The following is a 26084-nucleotide window of genomic DNA, read 5'->3' on the forward strand; positions in this document are numbered from 1 at the left end:
ATTTAATTAAAGTTGAGAACTATCTTCAAGCTTACAAACATCAATGAATATAAGAAGTCTGCCCCCAGCTTGCTATTCTCCAACCTCACGGTCGGTATCCCAGTGGCCATATTTGCGCATAAGACGCCATTTCCATGTCTTTTGTCGAATGCCCTTGCCCCATAAATAAAATACAAGGCCCATAAGCATAATGATTCCAGAAATGCAAGCCATCTCCCCAAACGCCTTGCTGTATCCTTCCATGTCAATCCAGGGGTTTGTGTAAAAAGAGAGCAAAAATCCAAACGCGGCTAAAGCAGATGGTCAGTTTCAGAACTCAACAAGCCTTTCGCATCGAAACATTTGACGGTGAGTTGGAGAATACTAACCTTTAAACGCTAATATCGAAACGGTCACTTCACCGACAGCAGGTCTGTAGCAGTCGATCACGTATACCATGGCCACATTAGTGGCCTGTACAATTGCAAAGTTCAACAACCCAAGCCCCAGTGTGGGGACCATCCAGTGCAATTGGTTGTTGATTCCAACACCGTACAGGATCAAGGCAATCGGGGCAAGTGTGCCGCCGATGAAAATGGAAGGAAGACGCATTTCAGGTTCTCGAATGCCACCATTGCGTTGGGTGAACCAATCTGCACTCCAATCCGAGATATGACCCCCAAATGCAATTCCAAGGAAAGATCCGACCATACCGGATGAAAAGCAAAGCCCAGACTGCCAGGACGCAAAATTGTATGCCGTTGAGAATGCGGTGGCAAAGTTAGACGTGATGGCTATCAGAAATCCAATTGTAACAGCAAAGACGAGTGATGCCCAAAGAACGGGTGGCAGCATGATGAGGATTACCGGGCGTATGAAAATTCGAGATAGCGGCTCTGACGTGAAAGTCCCAGGAAACAATCGTAACGACTGAATATATGTTTTCTTTGCACGAGGATCAGAATGGACCACAGTCTCGTGATATTCGGACAAGGTTGACTCCAGACGGTCAGCCTTGTCCAAGCGACCATCATCGGGGACAGCCACTTCGGCTTCTTCAATGTGCCTATTGTATGTGGTTTCGGGAAAGGTGAAGATTACCAAAATTGTGACGGCACCAAGGAGGGCAGATCCAACATAGTATATATACCGCCAATCGTGAGATATCATAATGAGACCATCGACAATAATCCCACCTGCAGCACCCATAGATAGCGCGGCAGTATAGGTTGCCATGACTGCACCTCTCTCATGAAGAAAGAATATGTCTGCGATGGTCAGAGGGCCGAGACATTCGCCAGCTCCAGCAGCGAGGCCCATGACGATGCGGCCTGCTAACTCCACCCCGTAGGTTCTGGCAAATCCCGACCAAAGACTAGTGGCGAAGTAGAGGATGAATGATATGACATAAATAGGGCGTCGGCCATATTTCACAATCAGGGGCATCCAAAAAAACATGCCAATTCCTTGACACAGTGCAGTCGTACTGTAGAAAAATGCAATCTTCGAGATATGGGAACTGAAATCGAGACCCTTGGGTCCTAGGAAGTCCACGGTTGTTTCCACTATCGCAACTGTTGGACCGGCCACCAGGAAGTTGCAGAAGAAAACTGCCAAACACACGACAATAACGATATAGTACCGAAACGGCCGCGACCTTATATGGGCATTGTGTTATTAACGCCTGCTAGCCATAAACAGGGACGGGCCTTACCAATTAAGGGGATCATTAGGATCCCTGGATGGGGTTGGGATCAGGATGATCTCGTTGGTCTCATGATGCCGAAGACGCAAACTTCCCAATGTGTTTTCCTGGATGCCATCGTGCCGAATAGTTGTTAACTTAGTCTGCATTGTAGGTGGAAATATTCATAAATATTCATATGGGTGGAAGTCGGGGGCCTTGAACGCTTATGAAAAGTTGAGCTGCCAAACCAACTGCCAACGAGGTTAATTTGACGTTTCTGGCGCCTCTTGTACAAACGTATTATTGGACTAGTTTTCATATTCATAGTTCGATGTGACACCTTCGTTCGGGAAGTGGACAAAATTCGCCCCTTACCCCACGGCCATACCCGAAGAGCCATTACCCCACGTCTTACCCGGCGGGGAAGAGCACACATTCTGTGGGGTTCTCCCCATCTGCCGAACTGCGGAATAAATGAGAACCTCCACAGTGACGATCGTCAGAACTTTATTAAACTTGGCTAATTCCACCAGATTACCCTTTTCCTATGTTGCACAATTCTTATCATTCTGGACTGCCCACCATGCAAATTATTTGGCGTGAATCATCTGACGACGCAACATATGAAGAGGCACGCGTCGGGCGCGTCTTCAATCATCGTCGTCCTGAACGATTCCCACTCGCAGTTGTAAAGGCTACCTGCGAGGATGATATTGTGGCTGCAGTCAAACTGGCTGCGGAGCGCAACTGTCGTGTCGCCGTTCGCTCTGGTGGACATTCCTGGGCTGCTTGGAGTGTTCGTGACAATTCGATTTTAATCGACCTTGGGAACTACAAATTCTTGGACGTAGACCCAGCAAGAAAGATGGCCATAGCATCGCCTAGTATGACTGGGAGAGAAATCAACTCGGTCTTGGTCGATCAACATGAGCTGATGTTTCCTGGAGGTCACTGTCCGGATGTTGGCATTGGCGGGTTCCTCCTTCAGGGTGGAATGGGTTGGAACTGTCGCGTAAGTATTCGGTGCTGATTCAACCCGATCATGATTATTGATTTTGTTTGACGCAGAACTGGGGTTGGGCCTGTGAGCGAGTGCAAGCGGTGGATGTGGTGACTGCCCAGGGAGATCTGATTCATTGCAATTCTGTGCAGAACCAGGACCTATATTGGGCAGCTCGTGGCGCTGGACCAGGCATGCTCAGCTTGGATTCCTGTCCATGATTTTCGCTAACTCGACCTTGTCTCCAACAGGGTTTCCGGGCATAGTGACAAAGTTTCACCTCGATGTGATCCCGTACCCGAAGCGAGGATTCCGATCATCGGGTTACATCTATCCCATTTCCATGTACCGCGAAGCATTTCAATGGGTTCTGGACATATCTCCTGGCTTCGACCAGGACACTGAAATTGCGGCCATCGCCCATCATCCGGATAGTGACTCCGCGATGGTCTTTTTCGTCCTTTTTGTTACGATGAAGAATGAACCGGACGAAGCAGAAGCAGCCCTCCGTTCCGCCCAAGAGACAAGACCAGTCGGCACTATTGAAGAATGGTTTTGTCAAGAGGACAGTCTTGAGAAGCAATATATCAACCAAGGAGAGAAGAACCCGGAAAAGCACCGCTACTGTGCAGATAATGCGTATATCCAAAACGATGCCGATGTGCCTAGTGTACTTGAGGAGGCATTTACTACTCTCCCCCACAAGAAAGCGTTTTCGCTATGGTATGCGATGAACCCGTGTAGTCGGCGGAAGCTCCCAAATATGGCCCTCAGCATGCAATCCGACCATTATTTTGCTCTCTATACTATATGGGAGGAAGAAAAAGATGACACTCGCTGCCTGGAATGGGTCCGCAATGTGATGAAGAAGGTAGAGAGACACTCGGTCGGAGCATACCTAGGAGATTCCGACTTCCAAGTCCGCAAGAGCAAATACTGGTCTGATGAAAATGCTACGCGACTGATGGAGATTCGACGCAGTTTCGATCCCCAGGGTAGAATTTGTGGCTATTTGGACCAAGGGGATCTTTCCGGCACGAATGGGCTGGACAATGCTCACCAATGGAAAATGTGATGGTGGAAACGAAGGAAGAGCCCAAGATTACGGCATATGTTCGCAAGGTATTCCGGCTGCAGTTACATAGATCAGAAATTATGTCAACAGTCATATACAATGCATATTCTTTCATCGTCATTTCTGCTCTCTGTCCCTTGTCAGCCACCAAGATCCGGTTTGGTTGACGTTAAGTTATGAAAGGACGAAGCTGTTTCTACTCTCGTACACTGTTTACCCTATTTTATGTTTTACAGGTGATCCAATCCAAACAAAACACAGAATCTGAGACTTTACTTGGTTATTGAGAACGAAGTCCATTGCTTTCATTCGGTAGAAGAGAGATTTGTCACTTGGATGAAGTTGGTTGACTATTCGATAAAAAGATGGGATAGTATTAATGGGTCATGCGAACAATCATGATTGTCCCTCTGAACTACAACCCAGCACTGGTTAAGGCCAAAATCCGGGGATTTAGGCTGTGTGGAGAAGTTCCCGTGAAGGACAATATAGTCGGGATGTGGGGATATTTCCGAGGTCATGTTGACCAGCTTACAAATGTCTTGGATAGACATCGGCAGGTGTTCCGGGTAATCCAACTAAGTTTTGGGTTCAAGGTGTTCCTGGTGACCCATCTTGGGGTTTGCCGAGGTCTAGTCTTGAAAGGGCGCAAATCGGGGCCGAACTCCACCAGGGGAGCAGCACTCCTATATGGCGAGCTGCAGCATATTTTGTCACTTGATTCGTTCAGACCAACCAAGCTCCTCCCAAATTTGACATCAGTTCCAATTATTCTTGGACGGTCCCATCTAAGCGTGAACGAGACGGCGACCTAAACGCCCTTCACGCCCAGCCTCATCGCCAAAACACTTCTTCAACATGGACAACAAAACTTTATCAGGCAAAGTTGCCATTGTCAGTGGCTCCTCGTCTGGTATAGGGGCAGCGATTGTTCGCGAGTTATCTACGAGGGGGGCCAATACCGTTGTCAATTATCCATTCTCCCACCTAAAGGCAGAAGCAGACGGGGTAGCTGCGTCTCTACCCTGTCCATCAGTCGTAGTAGAGGCCGACATGTCAACTACGGCTGCCCCACAAAAGCTGGTCGATGCTGCTGTCGCACGCTGGGGAAAGATTGACATCCTCGTGAATTGCGTTGCATTGGCAGTTAACAAGCCACTGGAAGAGCAGACGCTCGAAGACTGGGACCTTTTGGTAAACATAAATGGCCGGGGAACATTTCTTCTGACGAAAGCCTGTCTCCCACATCTCACCAAAGGCAGTGGGAGGATTGTCAACATTGTCAGTATTTCCGCTCGGGGTCCTCCGCCCAACCAGACAATTTATGCGGGCACCAAGGGAATGGTAGATTCTTTTACCAAGTGCTGGTATGTTCTTCTCGATACTGAGTCATTATAAATCACTGATCAGAACTAGGGCAAAGGAACTTCCCCCGAAGTATGGGTGCACTGTAAACGCAGTCAGTCCGGGGCCAACAAAAACCGAAGGCTTTGCTGCTGCCGGTGAAGAGCAAATGAAATTACTTCAACCAATTATTGAGTGCACACCAGTGGGACCGAGAATGGCAGAGCCCGAGGAGATTTCCTTCGCCGTCGGGTTTCTGTGTGAGGAAAGGGCACGTTGGATCAACGGTGCTCATATCGTTGCATCTGGTGGGCTGTTTATTGATTAAGCACAAAGCAATAGTTTGTTGAAAAAAGACAACTGAATATACTGTTCTGTCATATGGCAAGAAATGCACACTACCTCCACCAAGCTAGACGCTAGGGTATATCGGCCAAGGGTTGAGTGCTTGAATTGGAAGAGTTAGTGCCTGAATTATGTCTGGTTTAGACCGCTTTTGACATCGCTCTATACTATATACTGTAAATTGAAGCTATCTGTCAAAAGCTAAGGTTGCAATACCTAGTTGAGAGTGTTTATACCCGGATACCAGCTGGCCACTGGTACGAAGCATACCATAAAAAAGTGCTTAGATTAACTATGGCAGAGCAGCACGGAGAAAGTACATTAAGCGGGTATTTATGATACCTGGGGCCACTCCCCGATGGTGAATTGGGAATTGCACATGTTTGTCAGCTCCCATGTTTCTGCCATTAGCCTTCCGGTTGTCCCCAAATCGGCTTCGCTGCCGGCTGCCCCAGCCACGAATACAGCAGGCATGTAGTGGTCATCCGTGGCATGAGCGTCTCGAAAATGAGGATGCTTCATGAGCCGAGTCATGGCCCGGCGGAGAGCAGGCCCGCTGTTGTTTGTTAGGGCGTCTTCTACTGCCTGGCGAAAATCTAGAGCCCATTTCTCAGGTGGCGTTTCCTGGGAAAAATTGTCACCATATCGCAACATAGGCCCCCAGACATTGCGATACAGGTTATGTACCGCCCCACCAGTCCCAATGATCAGGTAGTTCTGCTCGCGTAGTGGCCGTAGAGCCGTACCAGCACGCATGTGGAAGTGTGGATCATATTGCACGTTGGTGGATATAATGGTTGTTGGGGGGCACCGATCAGGAAACATGCGAATAAGGATCAGATAGGTATCGTGAATCCATTCCAAGCTCTCGTTGGCGTGCACGTCAAAGCCCTCGGCGGATAGAAGGTCGATACACTTGCGCCCACTATCAAGATCCGGCACAAGCTCGTAGTCTATGTACTTGGAAGGGTGCACATACGCCACGGGAGACTTGGCGGGACGGGGATTCATCGCAACTTCGAGGCGGTTGTTTCCTGAGCAGCCCCAGTGGGCACCCTCTTCCAGCGTCAATACATAGTCTCGCCGGGGAGCGGGAAGCATACCATGATGATCACACCCTTAATGCCATAGGCTAGGGCCTCATCTCCGCATTTCTTCCAGTAGTCGGCGGACTCGGATTCTTCCCCCAGCATCATGGTCGAGCCATGAGAAAAGAAATGCACAGGTGTGAGCGCTGAGGAGTGAGATCAGACAGCGAATTCAAGCAGAATCAATTGAGACTGTACTTACACATAGCGGAGTAATCTGATGCCGACGATGATGATATTCTAGGATGTTTGGTTAGGATGTAGCTTTTGTGTGGCTTCTTTTTTATCAAGTTTGTATTGCACATCCCCATCATTCGGTAACTCTACCCCACACCCCGAAAGCGGGACCACTTTCCCCGCGTTTAGAAGGTACTGTATACTTATCCTCCGCCTCTCGTTCAGCTTGACAAAATCATACGATACCCGTTGGTTTGATCATTGATGGCTTCTCCACGCGCTCCCCCGAACTCCATGCCCACCAACCTGTTCCAGTGTGGAACCTGTTCACAATCCTTCACCCGCATTGACCATCTAGGTCGCCACGTCCGCTCCCGTACGTTCATCTCTCGGGCCCTCCTGTCCGACGTGCTGGCTGACTTGACTGCGCCCATGTAGACACCCAGGAGAAGCCTTACCGTTGCTCCGTGTGCAATAAGCGGTTCGGTCGCGTGTGAGGCCCATTCCCTCGGTCATTAGACAAGACCTGTCAACACACTGACGTACGGACATAGTGACCTATTGTCCCGCCATTCAGCTCTTCATGACCCCCACAGAGAGTCGGCCACCACGAAGCGACGCTGTACCGAGGGTAATAGTGCGCCAGTCCGCGTGTCGCAGGCTTGCGAGGGGTGTGCCGAGAATCACCTCCGCTGCGATGACGAAAAGCCCTGCCGTCGATGTCAACGGAAAGGGATTCGTTGTAGCCTACCCACTGGATCTGTGGAGGGTACTCTGCCGACTCCGGTGACTCGGCTAGAGACAAAATCTCCCGGCAATGACGGGAATTCATCATCGCCATTACAGCAGCCACAGCAGCCACAGCAGCCACAACAGCCACAGGTTGTCGGTGGGCCCTGCGCACCATTAGGCATCAGCAATCAAATAGAATCAGTGAATCCGGGCAACTTGTCCCAGCTGGCAGCAAGTCGGGCGACCGATGTAGGAGCAGACTTGACGGCGAGGTCGGATGCCGTGTTGGGAGCATATTCCGCCGTACTCCCTCCAGACCAGGATGACTCGTCACCAGATCTCTCCCCGATTACCCGGGGGGGATTGGTCGCATTTGGTCTAGAGACTAATCTCGATCTTAGTATGGTCGACCTTAGTTTCCTCGAGTCATACAACGCGCGTGCCCCCTTCGAGTACGAAGCGGTCACGGCGTCCACTCTCGCACCGTTGGTGCATGCTGTCGAAAACGAAGCCTCCCAGCCAGATCATGCAGCGAGAGAGGATCAGTCCGTGCAACGCCTTCGATGGCGGTTCGTGCCTGTGCCTCAAGATCATGGCTATGCTGAACACGGCAACTTGTTACTCGGCGGCCAGGTCGGGCCCGATACCCCCCCAAAGAGTCTCCGGAATCTGGACATGGGACCTGGTCCTGATAATTGCCTCGACCTGGCTTCTCGCGACAAGATTTTGAGTATTATGCTGAGCCAGATGCCACAGCCCTTCTCGCTAAACGCGGCCTCATTCCCTTCTCCCGAGCTGTTGGATCGCCTCATTCGATATTTTCTAACCGTGCCCTTTTCCAGCGCGGGCGCTTGGATCCATCGAAGCACGTTCACACCCAATCAGTCTCGCGCGGAACTCTTGCTTGCCATGGCTGCGGCGGGTGCAGTGCTTACTCCCGATTTGACATTGCGGAAGCTCGGGTTTGCAATGCAGGAGGTTGTCCGACATCGACTTCCCGCGGTATTCGAGGCCGACAACACCCTCATCCGGGATCTCGAGCTGCATCAAGCGTTTCTTCTATGTCTCGAGATCAGCCTATGGAGTGCCAACAGTCGCAAGATGGAAATCTCCGAGAGTTTCCGCTACCCATTGATTACCATGCTGCGACGCCGGGGCCGGTTTGATGCCGCCAGATATCCGCTTATCACAGTGCATCCAGTCGACACAGACCAAATCCTGGAGGATAAATGGAGGCTCTGGATCCGAGAGGAGTCTATCAAGCGTCTAGTCTACCAATTATGGCAACACGATGCACATTGTTCCATGATGCTTCTGACCAGCCCCCTTATGTCCTACGCCGAGTTATCACTTCCTCTTCCGGCTTGCCCGGCTCTGTGGAACGCTCCTGATGCAACACAGTGGAAAGAAATTTTCTGTGCCCAGCAAGCTAGGAGCCAATATGTCTCACGCCAAATACGTCTCACAGAGTGTGTGTTGAACATGGATCTACTTGAGAGCCACCGCCACATGATAGACATGAGGCTGTCCTGCACCGCCGTACTGCACGCTCTATGGGGTTTAATCTGGGAGTACCGACAGATGAGTTTGCTTACTAGCAGTAGCAGTAACAGTAGCAACAGCCATAGTAGCACCATACTCGGTCATTCTGGACTCCGGTCTGGCGGCTTGCTCATGGCATCGCGGCACCAGCAGCTCACTGAGATGCTAAACTATTTTGGCATTGGGTACAAAAATGAGAACGCCTTGTACTGGCACAGCACCCTGATGCATATGCACATGTCCCTCGAAGAGATCCAGCTTTTCGCGGTCTCATTTGAGCAGTCTGAATCAGTAGACCGGATTCCCCCTGCAATCGAGGCATGGTCAGAGAGCAAGGAAGGCCGCCAGGCTGTGTGGCATGCAGCCCAAATCATCCGTGAGATTCGGGCGCTGGAACCGCAATATTTACGCGACTTCACCGCCGTTGCCCTGTATCATTCGACTCTAGTGATTTGGGCATATGGTATGGGAGTAGCGGATCTAACTGGCACAACCACTACGAAGGTGCCTATTTGGCTTGATTCCCCTGAAACCGAACATGTGCAGAGGTTCATTTCCTTTGGGCGAGGTCAGCCAATGCTGCATGGGGATACCCCTGAAGTTTCCGCCGTAGACTTGTGCGATCCAACAACAGTTCTGACCCTGACCCTTCGGTTGATGTACCATAATCATAGCGGCCCCGATGCCCATGAGCCCCCTCTGGTGAAGAATGTTGTGCATTCTGTTCAGAAGCTACTCGAGGTGACTACATGGTCCCGGCAGATAATCATTGAATAGATAATACTATTACTATGCATATTTATATCCCGCAAAAGCCAATGACTACTATCTTAGAATATTACATGCGAGATCCATGCTTTTGCACCATGTTCCACGTCCAATAGCCCAGAGCACTCACCCCCACGAGCATCGGGATCGAGAACAAACCCAGCCCTATCAGAATACCTTGCTCAAAGAACCCTACGCCTCCACCCAAGGGCCGCTGAGCTGGGGAGACCAGTTCACTCGACTGCAAGGCCAGTGTACTCCGCAAGGTTGAGACTGATTTGATACGTAGAATATCTGTGACTGATTGCGATAGTAGAGTAGGGCGGATATAATGCGGGCGAGGAACAGAGAAGATCGTGGTAGGATATCGCATTGATCGGTCCAAGGCCACTTGTTCGGGGGGAGTGGGTCCCACTAAAAGGAATAAAATTATATTAGCCTTATAAATGTTATTTATATGTTGTTTAAATGCGATTCCCTTACCCAGGACTTCCACAGGGATGTGGTTGACAAACGAGACATCCGCATTAATGAACTGCGCCAAATATTTGGCAGACTTCTCGTGAGCGAAGACGTACGCCCCCCGGAGGTTTCCGACCCTAATAGATCAGTCAGTTTCTGGTTTTTATGAACATGCTGTTCACTCACATATTTGACAAATCGATGGCATGATCTAACGAGCGCACGGTATGCACCAACAATCGGCCGTCAGTAGGTTTATCCGGCAGCGCTTTGGGATCTCTATTACGCGTTCTTTATTAGCAGGAGTCGTCGGTTTTGGGAAGAGTGATGATAGCTATACAGTCGGTCTGCTTCCACAATTTTGCCCCTGCCCAGGGATGATACGGTCCGCAGTCCCCCTCTTTCCTCTTGGTCTTCTTTTCCTTGACGTCGCTCGCTTCCTTGTATTGCACCTGCGCTCGGCAGAAAGGACACACTCGCCTGCACCAAGGCCATCAGAAACGCCTCCTTGATGTATTCATTGACAAGGACTAGGTCGGGTGCGTAGGGCGACCGGCCACCGAAGCTGAACCGGGCTGCTACGATTACCTCAGCTGCGTGATTGATGTGTGCTGTGCGATCCACAACAGCCACTACTTTACCGGGTCGGTGATCATCTTGATGAAGGCGCATATGTTGCGGTCCGAGATCCTCGTCTGTTGCTGGAGTCGAGACGAATGCGATAGTACTGCGATCAAGCGACGACTCCAGGAGCTTCTTGATCAACACAGGAAGGACTTGAAGAGAGTTGGATAGCTTTGTAGATGCCAGGGTTAGCGAGGTGTACCCTGTTGACTGTCGAGAGTGTGTCATACTTCAATAACGATGCAATTACCAGCAGTAAGCGCGCCAGCGACGGCGACTAGGACTGAGTAGAAGATTGTATAGCTCGTCGGAACAATGTATACAATCCCCACGGGGTCCCGTCGGTTGGCAGCATCCTCCCCCCTTGCAATGGCATACTCATCCTGGAGTGCGCGGTCGATATTCAAAGACTTATGATACTCCTTTAAGGTATTTAGAGTGAGGAGATATTCCACGGCGGCCTCGGAGGCGACATAACTAGTGTCAGCGAGGATGGCGTCCTGAATGGCATCAGCTCTGTCAAGCAGTGTTTGCTGAAGGGCCTCTAGCTGGGTTCGACGAGTGAATATGTTGTGCATGCGACCATCCAGGACAGCCTCACGAACAGCTCGAAGGGAGGCAGCCATGGTGAATGATTGAGCGAATGATGAAATCCTTCCACGGTCAAAGATGCGAGCTTTGAATCCTTTGATCTCCTCCGATCCGTGGTCTTAGACGTGGGGTGTGATGTTCCTTCGGGGGGAGGTGGGCCACATTCCCGATGCCGGGGCAAGTCTACGTCTCCATTTCCGTCTGGCCATTTATATCACATTTGCTTTTTAGCTGTTTTTACCACACGGACAACCACGGAAAAACAGGCCTTTCAACATGCTTTCATCTGCATCAACATCTACCACCGCTACCGCTTCCGCTGCCAGTATTCGCACTGCCCGACTTCGGGTGCGGGGATACCCAGCAGACTACGATGTATACGAGTCCAACGTGGCTACCTCGAACTCTTCCTCGCAGCAGGTTGGGACCGGAGCCACTGCCGGAGAAATTAGAGCCCATAGCCCTGCTGGGTGGCCAGATGACTATCGCCGTATCCCACCGTACCGGCCGATTAATCGGCATCTCGACCAAAGCCAGCGAAGGGTGTACACAAGTCTGGGAGAGCGAGCATTTTTGACCATAATGTTTACCGGATTGGAAATGAATGTGGTGAGTGGTGCCTGCTTGTGCCCACATGCCGGAGATGTATGTGCTAATTGTGACAGATGGCAAACCGCCTGTGGAAGGTCACCGGGGAGCGACTGTCTGAAAATTTGTTTAGATACAAGCTAGGCGGCGAATTTTGAGTGCGTAGCTGATAGTCGAAAGTATATCATGACATATAATTCATTTTCTGTATAGAATATGGTTTCAGACATGCTATATACATATAAACAATGAATCTAGCTCACTATTCAGTCATCCTTTGGCGGAATGATGGGCAAGGAGACGTAGTTTTGAAACTGAGGTCCGAAATGTATGTGGTTGAGCCCATGAAACTTCTCCTTTGACCTATTCAATTGCTCAATGGTCAGTTATCGTTTCGCATTCGCAGTTGATGGAATACTTACCGATCAATTGGGGAGTCATGCTGGAAGACGCCGCATCCCTGCGTATCGCCTGAGGCAACTTCCAAAACGATTTTGCCTCCCCGTTCCACCACGACGTTTGTTGGCCAAATCTCAACGTCCACGGTGTATACATCACCCACAATAACTGGCTCCACGTCCGTGCTCACGTAGTTTCGGTGCGGCAGCCATGCTCGGTGCTTGTGGTGATTGGGATCAGTCTTACGCAAACTGACACGTAGCCAGCCCTTTGTCAGAGGCACAGGGTCGCCGGCAGTGCCTGTATAAAAGACCTCCTGACCAGCTGGAGAGATATGTCGCAGCGTGAGGAAAAGATCAATGTCGGAGGGGATAATCTCACTGTCTGGGTACGGGGTGACCGAAACATTCAGATGTGCTACAATGTGACCAGTAATCTCTGTCTCTTGCGTGAAAGGCTCCGTCTCAACCCTCAGCAGCTGCGGGTTGTCGAGGGTGCCCAGAGCAGGATAAGAGATTTTTGTCACAGGCAAGTCCTTGACTGCGGTCTCATCAATGGTTAACCTTCCGTCGGGGTGCAGGAAGAAGGGAGTGTACTGCGTCCGGGCAATGGGCCACTCATTCTCACTCCGCCGGAGGTAGGCCTGCTCGGCTTTCGCATCGTTGAAGCCAACGTCCCCTTTGCGCAGGATAATGCTGACCGGGGCCAGCTTGCCAGGGACACTCCAGCCCTCACGATCCTCACCTTTGAGGAAAGCATCCAGGAAGCTGCGCTGGACTTCCACCTCCGCGTGGTAGTAGAAGGGCAGATCGTGCCGACCGGTAATGAAGCGCAAGTATTTCAGGGGGGATCCTGCCCAAGTCCAGCCCTCGACATTGCCACGCAGATGTAGACAAATTCCACCCCAGTTGGCAACGCTAAGCACAGGCACTTGTATATCACTCATGGTATACTCTTTGGAGGCGTAGTATGGCTCATCGCGGAATCTGTTCGCCACATTGTCCTGCGTTTGATCGCGACGGTTTGCAGCCAGTTCCTCTTTTGGTAGATCACCCTCGATGGTGTCGGGCCCCCAGTTACGTGCAGCACGTCCTGGGCCCCCGTACTGGTTGGTGATGACCTGACGATTCCACCAGAATTTGATGAAGCCATTAGACAGAATGCCACCTTGTCGACAGCGATCGCGATAGTAGTCTGACATCCCCTCCCAAGGGATGACAGCTGCGAGACCTTTGGGCTGCCGTGCAGCGACGCGCCACTGACTACCTCCGTAGTAGCTGCCTAGGGAGTCAGCTCCATACAAAGTACAGGAACGGAGAAATCTCACCTGATACCCAGCAGACCAACCTTTCCTGAGGACCATTTTTGCTCCGCCGCCCATTCGATCAGGTCGAAGAAAGCTTCACTCGTTCCTCGGGACATGGTATCCAATACGCCTGGCGATTGACCAAGGCCTCGCTCGTCAGCGCGCACTACCGCATAACCGTGGCGGGTCCAGAATCCGGGATCAGGTGTTTCCCATGCTGAATGTGCCGAGTGGTGCTCCGGATTGACTTCGGCGAAGGAGGAGGGATGGAATCTAGTTCAGCACATCAGTAACCAAGGCCAGTATGAGGAGCTTCTGCGGAGAGTTCTGGCTGGTTACATTTCATAATGGATGTCCTTCCCATAGGGTCCGTAGGTCACGATCACTGGAAAGCGCGCGTCGGTCTTGGGTCGATATACATTGCAGCGAATGAGACCACCGGCCACCTTGGTTCGAACGGTGACATTCTGCTCGAAGATGTATGGGAACGAGGTAGTGTCCGTCTTCTGGATATCGCGAATAAAATTAGGCATTGTGGCAAAGTTTGATTGACGTGGAGCAAGGACTGAAGAAAGCAAAATTAAGATCAGCTGCAGCTTCAATCCAGGCAATTTCTCTCTTATGTTCAGCTATATATCGCATTCATACATGTGACCTCCCCCGCCCTTTCCCGGTCGTCGGGACCACTTCGAGATAGCCGCTAAGATTCCGAATACTCTAGCCGACGGTTTTTGCGCTTGAACGAGATGGCTATTGTCTGGAAGAATTTTTCCAGGCCCATGTCGGCATTGGACATTGGACTGACCCCATTCGCTGATTTTGATGCTGCCTTGAGGGAGACTGGGTTCATTGCGCACACTCATGCTTGGACCTCCGCAAAGCCCGTAAATGGGCCCGGACCCCAGGCCTGAAGCCCAACCCACAGCCCATTCGTAGAGGCCCATAAAACCCCTATTATAGCCCATTTAGGAAGTTTAATTAGTATCTTATAATCGTTGTATACTAACATTCCACATATCATATAGAGTTTAAATTTATAGAATTATCTATGTAAAGCGTTTTCTTGCTTTTTAAACGCGATACACCAATTGAACTAATAACTAAAAGTACAGAAATTAAAATAATAAAATATTACCTGAAAATAAAGGCTAGAAATAGGGTCTAAACATAGGGTAATTAAAAAAGTCATGTTTTTGGGAATGTTTGTATGGTTTGGTGCTTGTTGGGCCCTATTTGGGCCCTATTCAAATCCCAGTGGGCTTTCACCCTGGGCCTACAGCCCACCGGTAGGCCTAAAGACTGGGCCCAAAACCCGGCCTATTAGTGGGTTGGCGCGGGTTGCGCCTTGCGGAGGTCTACTCATGCTGTTGATATGAACTGGCCTAGTTTGCATCTACTTCGCCAGCGTTAATCCTCTGGTTAGATCGCGGATATTGTGGGTGAAAGCTGCCCCGCTCAGTCCATAGCCCGGTGCCAAGGGAGGGGTTGATTATATCTCAGCGGGAATTATCAAGGAGGAGGTCTCTTGTGTGTTTAATGGTGTGTTATATATTTGCTGTTTGTAGGAGAGTCTAATGTCGTGGTCTAGTCGCTGCACGTCCCTTAAACTATGTATTTTGTTGTATAACTAAAGCGAAAAACCAGCATCAATCACAGCATTCATCCCAGTGATTGACCGAGACATGGAAAGAAACTTTACGTGTTCCGCAACGTCCTATGTCCGTGTTAGCAGCGCTACATGGAGAGTTCTCCAAAGAGACGTACCTCAGGCGTTGCGAGTCGCTTTAGCACATTCTTCTCCTGCACGGCCTGGATCTTCTCAGCAGGAAACCCCTGTCCCCAGTCCTTGTCTCCATCAGCTTGTAGTTCGAAAAAACCAAAGGAAAGACTCACCGTCATGAGAACTCCTGGTGCCACCGAGTTGACACGGATCTTTGGCCCAGCGATGACGGCTAAACTCTTGACCAAGTGGATGAGTGCCGCCTTGGTTACAGCATATGCCTGTGTGCATGTTAGCGCCTACTCAGCGTTCGTATAGTGAGCAAACACACCAATGAGCTTCCACTAGGCTTGACTCCGGCCACGCTCGCCGTGGCAATGAATACCCCTTCGCTGCTTTCCAGGTATGGCTGGCAGGCCCGGAACAGACGGAAGTGGCTCTTGACGTTGACATCGAAACATCGATCCCAGTCTGCCTCATTATCCGCATCTTCCAGGTTCATAAAGTCTGTCATCCGCGTCCATCCTACATTCGAGACAACAACGTCTAGGCGGCCCATCCGATCCACAGTCTGTTGTACAAGTCGCGTCATTTCCGCCCGACTGGCTATGTCAGCCTGTATGGCAGTGAACCAAGGGCACTGATTGCCGACTGTGCCATCACTGGACTGACTCCGCAGCTTGGTCAGTTCGGTGATTAGCTGTTCAGCTGCCGTAGCGTTTTTATGATAGTTAATAACGATGCGCGTGTTGCCCTGGGCAGCCAGGGTGCGTGCGACAGCAGCACCAACTCCACGTGACGCTCCGGTAACAAGTGCAACTCTGGGAAAATCCATCATTCCTACTTGTCTCTAGGTAGTAAGGGAATAGAAGCTAGTTGTATGACATGGTCGTTGGAGAGCCGATGCGGAGGCGTTCGGCTCCACTAACCCGGGGGTTTACCCCCAACGAAGGCCCGAGACATGAGCTGGCATTTGAAAACCCCATGAATCTTTTTGGAGCTGTTGGTCTCTTCATCCTCCTCTGAACCTTGAACAGCTCATCCCCGCAAAATGGATGACAACGCATTGCGCTCCGTTAAACGCTACATCACCAACCACGACGCCAACGGCGTGACGGGCTTCCAAGAGCAGATCCCCGAGGCCCTGAAATGGCAGCAGATGGCCAATGGAGCCCTCTTCTCCCTGGCATATGCGACCAATGAAACCCCCGTCCAGCTCAGCGATGACAAGGACCTCAGTGTCTACAAGTCCAACCTAGAAGATCTGCCTGGTATCACCATCCCCGGCGGCACCGTCCTGCGGATGGTCGACATGAACCCCGGATCGATCTCGCCGATGCATCGCACTGTTAGTTTAGACTATGGGGTTGTCTTGGAGGGGGAAGTAGAGCTGATACTCGACTCCGGGGCGACACGACTACTCAAACGAGGGGATATCGCGGTGCAGCGTGGCACCAATCATGCATGGAAGAACCCGAGCGCGACAACTTGGGCACGTATGCTATATGTCCTACAGGAGGCAAAACCGCTGGAAATCAATGGGAAGGCTTTGCAGGAGGATTACGGCGGTGGAATGGATGACGTGAAGCCGTCGAAATGAAATACCTGGGAACAATCCAATGTGAAATAGAGACTTTACTAGACTATCATATATACGGATTGGTGGTCAGCTTCGCTACTCGCTACTACAGTAAATTATTGTCTGGCGTAGGAAATAGCTATTCAGAACTTCTTCGCTGATCGTCCAAAGGCTTATCAGCTATAGTAGGAGCGGCAAGACGTAAAGCCCCCAGGAGGGATTGCTGTTCATGTCGGAAAGAAGCCCGATGTGAGCTACCAGATAGATGACTGCAAACCAACACGGACTTTGTTCCGATCAGCGGGAAGAAATATCCTCGTGCGGTTAATGGAAGCACAGCATTACACCTGACGCCGGCAAGGTGGAGCCGACTGCGACGGAATCTCTACTTCCTTACTCTACGATCTTGCTCCTCATAAGAGATGGTGCAACCTCGAAATTAGTCCTACGTCAAACAAAAAGGACACAGCTCAATTGAGATTCTCGTCAAATAACCTATCTCCCACAATATGCCCGCCAGATTCCTCAAGTCCAAGCAGTCCCCCGTTCCGGGTTCAGCGCAGGTGGACGTTGACTCTATCGTTCGCAGCGTCATTGATGATGTGCGTGCCAACGGCGACGCTGCTGTGCGCAAGTACTCAGAGAAATTCGACAAGTGGTCTCCGGCCTCGTTCAAGCTCTCCCAAGCAGACGTTGAAGCGTCCATTGCGCAGTGTTCCGCGCAAACCATTGAGGATATAAAAAAAGTGCAGCATAATGTGCGCGCTTTTGCCCAGGCTCAAAAGGATTCCCTCAAAGACTTTGAGTTTGAAAGTCAGCCAGTAAGTTTCCTTCATTACGTAGAGAGGCAAGGGAAATGCGGAATGGATTCTCTAACCGTTCTAGGGCGTTATACTTGGTCAAAAGAACATCCCCATCAACACGGTCGGAGCGTAAGCCATGTGGAGCATCTTAAACAGTGATGAACTTTCTTGATCTGACATTGGATAGCTATATTCCCGGCGGACGATACCCTCTCCTTGCCTCAGCCCATATGACTATACTCACAGCGAAGGTTGCAGGTGTCCCTCATGTTATTGGTTGCACACCCCCCATTGCTGGCAAAGTACCGCATGCTACCGTTGCTGCAATGCATCTCGCAGGCGCCGACGAGATCTACCTGCTAGGGGGGGTACAGGCAGTCGCAGCAATGGCCTTGGGCACGGAATCTATTCGAAAGGTTGACTTTATTGCTGGACCAGGAAATGCCTTCGTCGCAGAAGGCAAGCGCCAGCTATTTGGTGAGATTGGTATTGACTTATTTGCTGGTCCGACAGAGATCCTCATCATCACGGATGAGACCGCCAATCCATTCACTGTCGCAACAGATATCCTGTCGCAGGCAGAGCATGGACCAGACTCGCCCTCAGTGGTGATTACCACTTCTGAACACGTTGCGCGCGAGTCTATCCGTATCATTGATGAGATCCTCAAAGGCTTGAGCACGGCGGATGTTGCTGGTGTTTCATGGGCACAACATGGAGAAGTGATTGTCGTAGACTCGATTGAGGAAGCCTGGAAGCTGGGGGACGAGTATGCCAGTGAACACGTACAGATCTTCACGCGTCGGCCACGCGATGCGTTGGACAACATGACTGCTTACGGTGCTCTCTTTCTTGGAGAGAATACTTGCGTCTCCTACGGTGACAAAGTCGGTCCCTCACTGCTCCTGTGATGATGAAGCTTCCGCAGTAACTAACATTGACTAGGTTATTGGAACCAACCATGTTCTACCTACTCGAAAGGCCGCCAGATACACGGGAGGCCTGTGGATAGGCAAGTACCTGCGCACCGTGACATATCAAGAAGTTAGGAACGACGTGGCCAGCGGCGAATTAGGTCGGCTCTGCGGACGAGCAGCTCGGGTGGAGAACTTTGAGGGCCATGCGCGCTCTGGAGATCTCCGCGCCCATCTGCACTTGAAAGATCAGTTTGCCTGGATCAATACTGCGAAAGGAGACTCGTAGACGTTGGTCGAGAGTGCTTAGTGGACTGCCTGGAACCTAGCTTTGTCTATTCATATATCAGAGTAGTGGCATCCATGAACGTTTTCGTGTCTTGAACTTAATGAATAGGGTATTCCCAACCTGAGTAGCCACTACAGAGATCCCTGCTAGTTGATATCAGAGAATATTACTAAAGTCTTGATTATTTTGAATTTCCAGAGCCCATATCTAACGTATATTTAAGCCCAACTTCTTGACTACAAATCAAGACATCAGACCTTTCTGCTTTCAGCATTACTTTACTGCCTTAGTAGTACGATTGTTTGGTAGAGCTTCGGAATTCATAATTCATATTCTACCAGATTGAATATATTACACTTAGCTCGGGGGGTATGCGCCAGGGCGAGGACATTCTCTCAAGGAGGGATACGGAGAAGTGCGACTAACCCATAATCTGCCACTTGCAGAAGTCACTGAAATCTGGATTGAGAAATACCCGAGGCAGCAATTTCCGCAGAGTTCGGAGTTCTAAGCGATTGAGGTTAACTCCAGCCGATGTGGTCCCGACAGTCCGACATACCCGCCCCGGATTGCATTTTGAAGAGGGGAGGGTGGGGGAAGGGGGTCGACGGGCCACACTAGACCAGACGTATGAAGTATGAAGTAGTATGAGGCAGACATTTATTGCGACCAAGGAGCTGCTCTCTAACATATTTTTTGCATTGTTGAACATCGTCTCCCCTACCTCGATTGACTTGACTCGCATGATGACGACCACGAATGGAATTACCGCCCATGCTTCTGATGAGACGAGACCCCTAAAGGTCTTGATCGTTGGTGCTGGCATTGGTGGGCTGACCGCAGCCATTGCATTGCGCAACCAGGGACATGACATTCAAATATTTGAGCAATCGCATCTAGCCACGGAGATGGGGGCAGCCATTCACTTAGCCCCTAATGCAAATGGCCTCCTCCGGCGTTTGGGTATTTTTGCAGAGCAATTTGGAGCTAACCCCATGGAACGAGTAAGGCCCTCCCTCGCTAGTGGGACGCCGTGGATGTGTTGCTAACCTGAGCCTCCAGCTCACGGAGTATAGCGCGACAGGAGAACTGCAACGGGTGTTAGACCTAACGGAGTCGAACAAGAAGTGGCAACACCCCTGGCTTCTCGCGCACCGCATTGACCTCCACAACAATTTAAAAGGGATCGCCACGACTGCCACGAAAACCCACAACGCAATCCCCCTTCGAACGGGTTCTCGTGTTGCTCAGATCGACGCCGAGACAGCAACCATCACGCTAGAAGATGGCAGCCAGTTCCAAGGCGACGTGGTGCTCGGTGCTGACGGTGTGCACTCGGTCACCCGGTCTGCGGTGCCTGGGGGCCAGGTCAAGGCAGAGTGCCGGGGCAAGAGCGCCTTTCGATTCCTGGTCTCTAAGGAGGTGGCCATGAATGATCCGATCACGGCCAAGCTCGTCCAGCACCCAGGTGAGCTCAGCATCTGGTATGGCAGCGATGCGCGCATTATCATGTATCCTACTTCCCACAATTCTGTCCTGAACTTTGTGGTGATCCATCCGGAAAACAAGTCCGCGGCAGATACCGATGACTCTTGGGGCCAACAGGGCAACCTGGAAAAGATGTTACAGATCTTCGACGGGTTCGACCCGGCCATTCTTCGACTCATAGGAAAGGCCGACCCCCAGAGTGTGAAGGTATGGAAGCTCCTGGACATGGACCTCGTCCCCCAATGGCATCATCGCCGTCTGGCTCTGCTCGGGGACGCGGCCCATCCATTCCTGCCGCACCAGGGTCAGGGCGGCGGTGTCGCAATTGAGGATGCCATATCGCTGGCGGTAGTCCTATCTCCAGGGATATCAACCACCGAGGTGCCCGAGCGACTCAAACTCTACCATGACATCCGACACGAGCGGGCCACTCGCATTCAAGGATACTCGCGTATCATCGGCGAGGATCGTACAGACGACAAGCAGCTGGACAGTAAGCTAAAGCTAACCCTTGCAAACTACCTGTGGATAAACGTGACTGACTCATTTAACTCCAGTGTACAGCTTCACCAACTTCAACTTTGGGCATGACGAGTGGGATAATTCAACCCAGCGTCTGCGTGAGTGGACGTGGAATCAGATTCCTAACCCTTATTGGCGCATGCCCATCGCATTTGGCCCAATGCCCGGACCACGACAGACCCATCTCGGTGTACCACGCGACGGCACCAAGTCCACATTTACGACGGCGTCAATCAAGTTCAAGACCTCGCGAACCGTGCTGCAGAATCTGCTCCCGCCTGGTCGCAAAGGCTGGCGGTTCACATCTCCAGGTACCATTGCTTACGCCTCATTCTCGCAGACAACGCTGAACAAGATGGAGTGGCTGGGTGGGTCAGGATACAAGCATATTGGCTTGTACATTCACGGGGTTGAGTATGTCAAAGACGATGGCTCGGTAATCCAGGGCACCTACCTCCCCATCCTTTTCGAGTCCTTGACGGATCCCATCGTTTCAGGCCGAGAGGAACTCGGCATGCCCAAGCTTTACACCTCAGTCGATGTGTACCGTCGCTCCAGTTCCTATCGCATCCGCACTGGGTGGGAAGGGGCCCTCTGGGGGAACTTCTTACTTGAGGACCTGGTTGAAGTGGACCCATCAACCACCACGGGCGCATTAAGCGGAGAAGCCGATGCTGGAATTCTGGCCTACAAATACCTGCCCAAGAGTGGCCGGGCGAATAAAAACATTCCTGCGGAAGAATATGCCATCTTCGACCCCTTCTCCAAGGCCGTGCCGACGCCACAACCACAGAGGGTGTATACGACTGATAAGGCAAGCATACAAATTGATGCTTTAGATTGGCAACAATTGCCGACACTCTATCACATCATTTCACGACTCGCAGAGGTCCCCGTTTTCGAGATCATGGGGGCGAAGGTGGTGGAAGGAGAGGGGGTGCCGGATGTTTCAGGGGCTGGACCAATTGAGTGATACCATTTCTTAACCATACCTACATGTAGGCTTCCGCACGACCGAATAAAACCCAGACCCAACCCAGTCTTCTACTTGGGTTTTAGGTCGAGGGCTTTGACACTGTAATGGGTTTGGGTCGGAATAGGTAACCTAGTACTACTAGGTCTACGGCCCTAAATTGGGCTACAAATATGGCAAATATATTAGGAATTCTAATTGTATGAACTCTCCATTTTGTAGCCGTAATTTAGGGTATTTACTTTACAATTAAAGCCTTGATTAAATCAAATGTTGCTTAATAAAACGGTAAAAGAAAGGCTTTTATGCTAATAGTTCTCAAATATATCGTCTTTCCGACTCTTACACTTCTGTCTTAACGCCTGTGTCTATATGAGTAATAGTAAGCCTTATCTAGCTTTATATCCTCCGAATTATCCTCTAGTTCTACCTTACCTGTAGTGTTTAGCTTTATCTTCATTAGCTTCTTACGCAACCCTCGAGGGCATGCATACACATGAAGAGCAGGGGCTTTAGGAAGAACTACAAGTCTGATGACGCGGCCTAAACGAGGAAGGCGCTGTAAGTCTTGAACTGGCACGTCAAATGTCGCGTGAACTGCAATTAAGAAGCCCGGAGGAATGAACAGCGGGGGAGGGCCAGGAAGAGATTAAGCCTCCGGCAGACGTGGAGAATCTAGGAAGGTGGGGGTATACGGGGTTTGTTTTCCTGGGGTATTCTGGGGCTTTGGGGATCTTCCTGGGGTATGCACGAGGTTCTTAATGAGTATATAAAATCTGCTATTATCGGAGCTTGAGCTTTCCCCAGGTGTTAGGTGTTAAGGATCTGGTAGGAAGGAGCCCTGACATAGAGGCCGTATATTCACATCGGCTAAAGTTGCAAGTGAATGATTTTCCGTTAATTTAGTTCTCGGCTATGAGCCCGATGAGGAGGGCCCGAAGATGGATTGTTCTACCCCGGATTAATTAGCGTGCATCTAAACTCTAAGTTCAGTGCAGCGGGAGGTGGGCACCTCATTCCGGTGCTCATTCAGCTCAGCTTGTTATAAGAAACGAAGCACAAGTCGCATACCATATTAGCACTCTTATTTATCTAATTAACACACACGAACTCGAGCTGTAAGGATGAACCATAACAAGCCAACCCACGAGGAAGTAGAGAGGGTTCAAACTGAGGACGATCCCAAAGCCCTCAAGCACCAGACCCTTGGCCATGTCCGCCTCCGCCACGAACATACGAACGAGCTCATCCTCATTCCGGCACCAAGTCTCGACCCGAACGATCCTCTACGATGGTAACTCCATCCCATCTCCATCCCGCATGTCGTGAGTCGTGACTAACGCGAATAGGTCCACTCCATACAAAATCTATATCGCCACCCTGGTCTCCCTCGCCATGATAATGTGCAACTTTATGGCCGCGGGCCCCTCCGTTGCAATGGTCGAAATCGCCACGGATTTCAAACAGGGTGGAGACACTACGCTGACCGACTGGATCGCCCGCGCCGCCTACTTCTTCAGCAATAGCGCCCTCCTCCAGGGCGTGTCGTGCATAGCCTGGGTACCGCTGGTGGTCAAGTACGGCCGGCGCCCGGTGTATATCGCCTCGCTTATCCTGTATTTCTTCATGATTCTCGGCGCTGGGCTGGCAAAAACTTACGTGGGCGAGCTGACAGCCCGGACGATTCTGGGAATTGGGGCAGGCGCGGGAGAATGCTTGGCTCCTGTGACTATGGCGGATATATTTTATCTCCATCAGAGGGGGTACGGGATGGCGTGAGTTACCTTTATACTGCTAGCAATATAGGAGGAGGCTAATGGTGTAGGATCTACAACTCAGCTCTCAGTGCGGGAGTTAGCTTGGGAATTATCATTTCGGGCCTGGTGACAATTTCTAATTCCTGGAGGAGCATATACTGGGTTGGTGCCGGGCTCGTCGGCGGCCTCCTCATCGTCGTTGTGTTCTTCTTCCCCGAAACGGCCTTCACACGTACCGACTCTCTTGACAATGTCCACACACTCGAAGACACCCCCCACAAAGAATCCTACTGGCAAACTCTAAAGCCCTGGTCGGGAAAAACATACACATCTGAGCCCGTCTGGCGCATGTTCGTGCGTCCCTTCGGGCTGATCCTCATCCCGCCAGTCTTCTGGGCGACAATGGTCATGTCTGTAACAATCGGCTTCCTCGTCGCCGTCGTATCAAATTTTGCTACGGCTTTTAACACGACCTACGGCTTTGAGCCGTGGCAGAGCGGACTGTGCTTTATTGCTGGAATCATCGGCTGTTTCCTAGGGACGTTTGCCGGCGGGCCGTTCTCAGACTGGGTTGCCGATGTGTTCACGAGGCGCAATGGAGGTATTCGTGAGCCCGAGATGCGTCTGCCGGCTATCATCCCGAGTTTGATTGGGTGTCCGTTAGGTTTGGTGTTGTATGGCGTTGGGATTGCGGAGAGGTGGCATTGGATGGTGCCCACCGTGGGGTTGGGGCTTTTGTCATTCTCCATTACTCAAGGAACGAACGTCTCCTTTGTCTACTGTGTTGACTGTTTCCGTCCTGTGACCGGAGAAGTCACTGTAACCCAGCTTGCGTTCAAATGTGAGTCCTCCCCCACTCCGCCATAATCTTACACGCCTTCAAGCTTATACTGGCATGATTGTGAAGCATGCTTCGGCTTCCTTCTCTCCTTCTACACAAACCCCTGGATTGACCAGTCTGGATACAAAGGCGCATTCTGCGCCATGGCTGGTATCTCCGTGGCGTTTATATCGGGGTTCATCCCGCTGTTCTTCTGGGGTAAGGCGATTCGACAAGCGGCGATGAGGTGGCCCTTTGTGCAGTTTGTGTTCTGGGAGGTGGATCGTGAGGTTGGTGAGTAGATGTCGAGATTGAACTACTCAGACTCGAAGTGGTTGGACTGGTCGTATTTGTGTGGCTGTAACTGTTTGGGGTTGGGTTGGGGCTTATCCTTTGGTATATCTGTATGTCATAGTAGGATGCTAAATAGCTTCACAGGGATTTGGAAATATAGTGAGGTGACTGATTGATTCGGTTCCCAAGTGAATGAGGGATTTTATCTCTTCAATCAGAGGTGGCCACTTATGTAACTACCGTATAAATTCTCGTCTCTATAGCTGCGCAACCCTCAGCTGAACATAACTTTAGAGCAACTCAAGATATTAGGATCCGATCATCAATCACTCTGTGGTGTTCAACCATGCTCGACAGTGGAATCGCCAGTAATCCCCCCTAATCATTTATGCCGCGATTCGGCCTCGCGATTGCGCTTCGCACTCCCCTCCAACCCGTATAGCACATCCTCAGACATTCCAGGGATCACCATGTCGAACGTTTCCGTCACCACCGTGTACTGATAGTACCCACAGCGCGCGATGGGCTTTGTCTTCTTAATATCCAGGATTCCATCCGTCAACACCTCGTCCTTGATGTGCACGGCAATTACTCGGCCGATCACAACGTCCACGGTACCCATCGGAGGATTTCCCGGTAGCCGCACGGTGGAATGATATTCGCACTCGAATTTCACCGGCGACTCCCGCACCATGGGGACATCCATCAGCGTTGCCGGCTCTTTAGTCACGTTGGCACGCTCAAACTCGTCTACCCCATAGGGCACTTGCTCCGCCGAGATGTTGACGGCTTCGCGAAGGTCCCACGTCGCCAGGTTCCAGACGAAGCATCCGGTCTGCTCCGCATTGACCACTGTGTCCTTACGTGTGCCGTTCACGGTCTGGTTGGAAGAGAACATCACGTACGGCGGGTCGAATGTGAGATTGTTGAATTGGGAGTAAGGCGCCAAGTTGGCTTGGCCCTGTTTGTTCTGGGTGGAGATCCATCCGATCGGACGAGGCACCACGCACGCCTGTCAGTTTTAGCTATGTCGTCTATTGTCCATATTAAGGCCCTACCTTGAACGGGTCGTGGGGAAGATTGTGCTCAGTCACTCCAGGTTGGTAGAACATTGCGTGTTTTGCTTCTGTTTCTGTGCTTCTAGGAGTCAACCCCTCTTATTTGCATATTCCCCGCTGTCGATCCAAATGCTGACGCCATGTGAGCATCCTTTTAGGG

General features: G+C 51.0%; 14 protein-coding genes across 14 annotated transcripts; 8 read left to right on the plus strand and 6 right to left on the minus strand.

Moving 5' to 3' along the window:
• Positions 1 to 72: 72 nt before the first annotated feature.
• Positions 73 to 1833, minus strand: PEX2_105330 (Major facilitator superfamily domain, general substrate transporter; the record flags this gene model as incomplete). The annotated part of the gene is made up of 3 exons (XM_016747801.1): positions 73 to 290; positions 369 to 1636; positions 1694 to 1833. 3 exons carry the CDS (start codon positions 1831 to 1833, stop codon positions 73 to 75), a joined length of 1626 nt encoding a protein of 541 aa, XP_016593288.1.
• A 416-nt stretch (positions 1834 to 2249) lies between these two features.
• Positions 2250 to 3741, plus strand: PEX2_105340 (FAD-binding oxidoreductase; the record flags this gene model as incomplete). Its single annotated transcript, XM_016747802.1, has 3 exons — positions 2250 to 2678; positions 2735 to 2748; positions 2820 to 3741. 3 exons carry the CDS (start codon positions 2250 to 2252, stop codon positions 3739 to 3741), a joined length of 1365 nt encoding a protein of 454 aa, XP_016593289.1.
• Positions 3742 to 4599: 858 nt separating this feature from the next.
• Positions 4600 to 5413, plus strand: PEX2_105350 (SDR family NAD(P)-dependent oxidoreductase; the record flags this gene model as incomplete). Its single annotated transcript, XM_016747803.1, has 2 exons — positions 4600 to 5108; positions 5158 to 5413. The coding sequence occupies 2 exons, from the start codon at positions 4600 to 4602 to the stop codon at positions 5411 to 5413; spliced, it is 765 nt and encodes a 254-aa protein (XP_016593290.1).
• A 350-nt stretch (positions 5414 to 5763) lies between these two features.
• Positions 5764 to 6724, minus strand: PEX2_105360 (DODA-type extradiol aromatic ring-opening family dioxygenase; the record flags this gene model as incomplete). The annotated part of the gene is made up of 3 exons (XM_016747804.1): positions 5764 to 6486; positions 6534 to 6664; positions 6721 to 6724. The coding sequence occupies 3 exons, from the start codon at positions 6722 to 6724 to the stop codon at positions 5764 to 5766; spliced, it is 858 nt and encodes a 285-aa protein (XP_016593291.1).
• A 235-nt stretch (positions 6725 to 6959) lies between these two features.
• PEX2_105370 (Cys6 transcription factor domain-containing protein) lies at positions 6960 to 9746 on the plus strand (the record flags this gene model as incomplete). The annotated part of the gene is made up of 3 exons (XM_016747805.1): positions 6960 to 7071; positions 7134 to 7188; positions 7250 to 9746. The coding sequence occupies 3 exons, from the start codon at positions 6960 to 6962 to the stop codon at positions 9744 to 9746; spliced, it is 2664 nt and encodes an 887-aa protein (XP_016593292.1).
• A 61-nt stretch (positions 9747 to 9807) lies between these two features.
• Positions 9808 to 11449, minus strand: PEX2_105380 (Aldehyde dehydrogenase, N-terminal; the record flags this gene model as incomplete). The annotated part of the gene is made up of 5 exons (XM_016747806.1): positions 9808 to 10151; positions 10221 to 10336; positions 10386 to 10478; positions 10540 to 11026; positions 11074 to 11449. The coding sequence occupies 5 exons, from the start codon at positions 11447 to 11449 to the stop codon at positions 9808 to 9810; spliced, it is 1416 nt and encodes a 471-aa protein (XP_016593293.1).
• A 241-nt stretch (positions 11450 to 11690) lies between these two features.
• PEX2_105390 (uncharacterized protein) lies at positions 11691 to 12160 on the plus strand (the record flags this gene model as incomplete). Its single annotated transcript, XM_016747807.1, has 2 exons — positions 11691 to 12023; positions 12080 to 12160. 2 exons carry the CDS (start codon positions 11691 to 11693, stop codon positions 12158 to 12160), a joined length of 414 nt encoding a protein of 137 aa, XP_016593294.1.
• Positions 12161 to 12268: 108 nt separating this feature from the next.
• Positions 12269 to 14240, minus strand: PEX2_105400 (CocE/NonD family hydrolase; the record flags this gene model as incomplete). Its single annotated transcript, XM_016747808.1, has 4 exons — positions 12269 to 12365; positions 12425 to 13678; positions 13729 to 13980; positions 14047 to 14240. The coding sequence occupies 4 exons, from the start codon at positions 14238 to 14240 to the stop codon at positions 12269 to 12271; spliced, it is 1797 nt and encodes a 598-aa protein (XP_016593295.1).
• A 1094-nt stretch (positions 14241 to 15334) lies between these two features.
• PEX2_105410 (SDR family NAD(P)-dependent oxidoreductase) lies at positions 15335 to 16265 on the minus strand (the record flags this gene model as incomplete). Its single annotated transcript, XM_016747809.1, has 4 exons — positions 15335 to 15421; positions 15472 to 15552; positions 15601 to 15708; positions 15759 to 16265. The coding sequence occupies 4 exons, from the start codon at positions 16263 to 16265 to the stop codon at positions 15335 to 15337; spliced, it is 783 nt and encodes a 260-aa protein (XP_016593296.1).
• A 213-nt stretch (positions 16266 to 16478) lies between these two features.
• PEX2_105420 (cupin domain-containing protein) lies at positions 16479 to 17027 on the plus strand (the record flags this gene model as incomplete). Its single annotated transcript, XM_016747810.1, has 1 exon — positions 16479 to 17027. One exon carries the CDS (start codon positions 16479 to 16481, stop codon positions 17025 to 17027), a length of 549 nt encoding a protein of 182 aa, XP_016593297.1.
• Positions 17028 to 17515: 488 nt separating this feature from the next.
• On the plus strand, positions 17516 to 19012 carry PEX2_105430 (histidinol dehydrogenase family protein; the record flags this gene model as incomplete). Its single annotated transcript, XM_016747811.1, has 4 exons — positions 17516 to 17827; positions 17892 to 17938; positions 17997 to 18696; positions 18755 to 19012. 4 exons carry the CDS (start codon positions 17516 to 17518, stop codon positions 19010 to 19012), a joined length of 1317 nt encoding a protein of 438 aa, XP_016593298.1.
• Positions 19013 to 19755: 743 nt separating this feature from the next.
• Positions 19756 to 21995, plus strand: PEX2_105440 (putative salicylate hydroxylase; the record flags this gene model as incomplete). Its single annotated transcript, XM_016747812.1, has 3 exons — positions 19756 to 20016; positions 20075 to 20993; positions 21058 to 21995. 3 exons carry the CDS (start codon positions 19756 to 19758, stop codon positions 21993 to 21995), a joined length of 2118 nt encoding a protein of 705 aa, XP_016593299.1.
• Positions 21996 to 23119: 1124 nt separating this feature from the next.
• On the plus strand, positions 23120 to 24874 carry PEX2_105450 (putative MFS transporter; the record flags this gene model as incomplete). Its single annotated transcript, XM_016747813.1, has 4 exons — positions 23120 to 23289; positions 23345 to 23770; positions 23821 to 24593; positions 24660 to 24874. The coding sequence occupies 4 exons, from the start codon at positions 23120 to 23122 to the stop codon at positions 24872 to 24874; spliced, it is 1584 nt and encodes a 527-aa protein (XP_016593300.1).
• A 374-nt stretch (positions 24875 to 25248) lies between these two features.
• PEX2_105460 (flavin reductase family protein) lies at positions 25249 to 25978 on the minus strand (the record flags this gene model as incomplete). The annotated part of the gene is made up of 2 exons (XM_016747814.1): positions 25249 to 25878; positions 25925 to 25978. The coding sequence occupies 2 exons, from the start codon at positions 25976 to 25978 to the stop codon at positions 25249 to 25251; spliced, it is 684 nt and encodes a 227-aa protein (XP_016593301.1).
• Between the last annotated feature and the right edge of the window lie 106 nt (positions 25979 to 26084).

Source organism: Penicillium expansum, assembly GCF_000769745.1.
Source record: "Penicillium expansum strain MD-8 chromosome Unknown contig362, whole genome shotgun sequence".
Taxonomy (NCBI): Eukaryota; Fungi; Ascomycota; class Eurotiomycetes; order Eurotiales; family Aspergillaceae; genus Penicillium; species Penicillium expansum.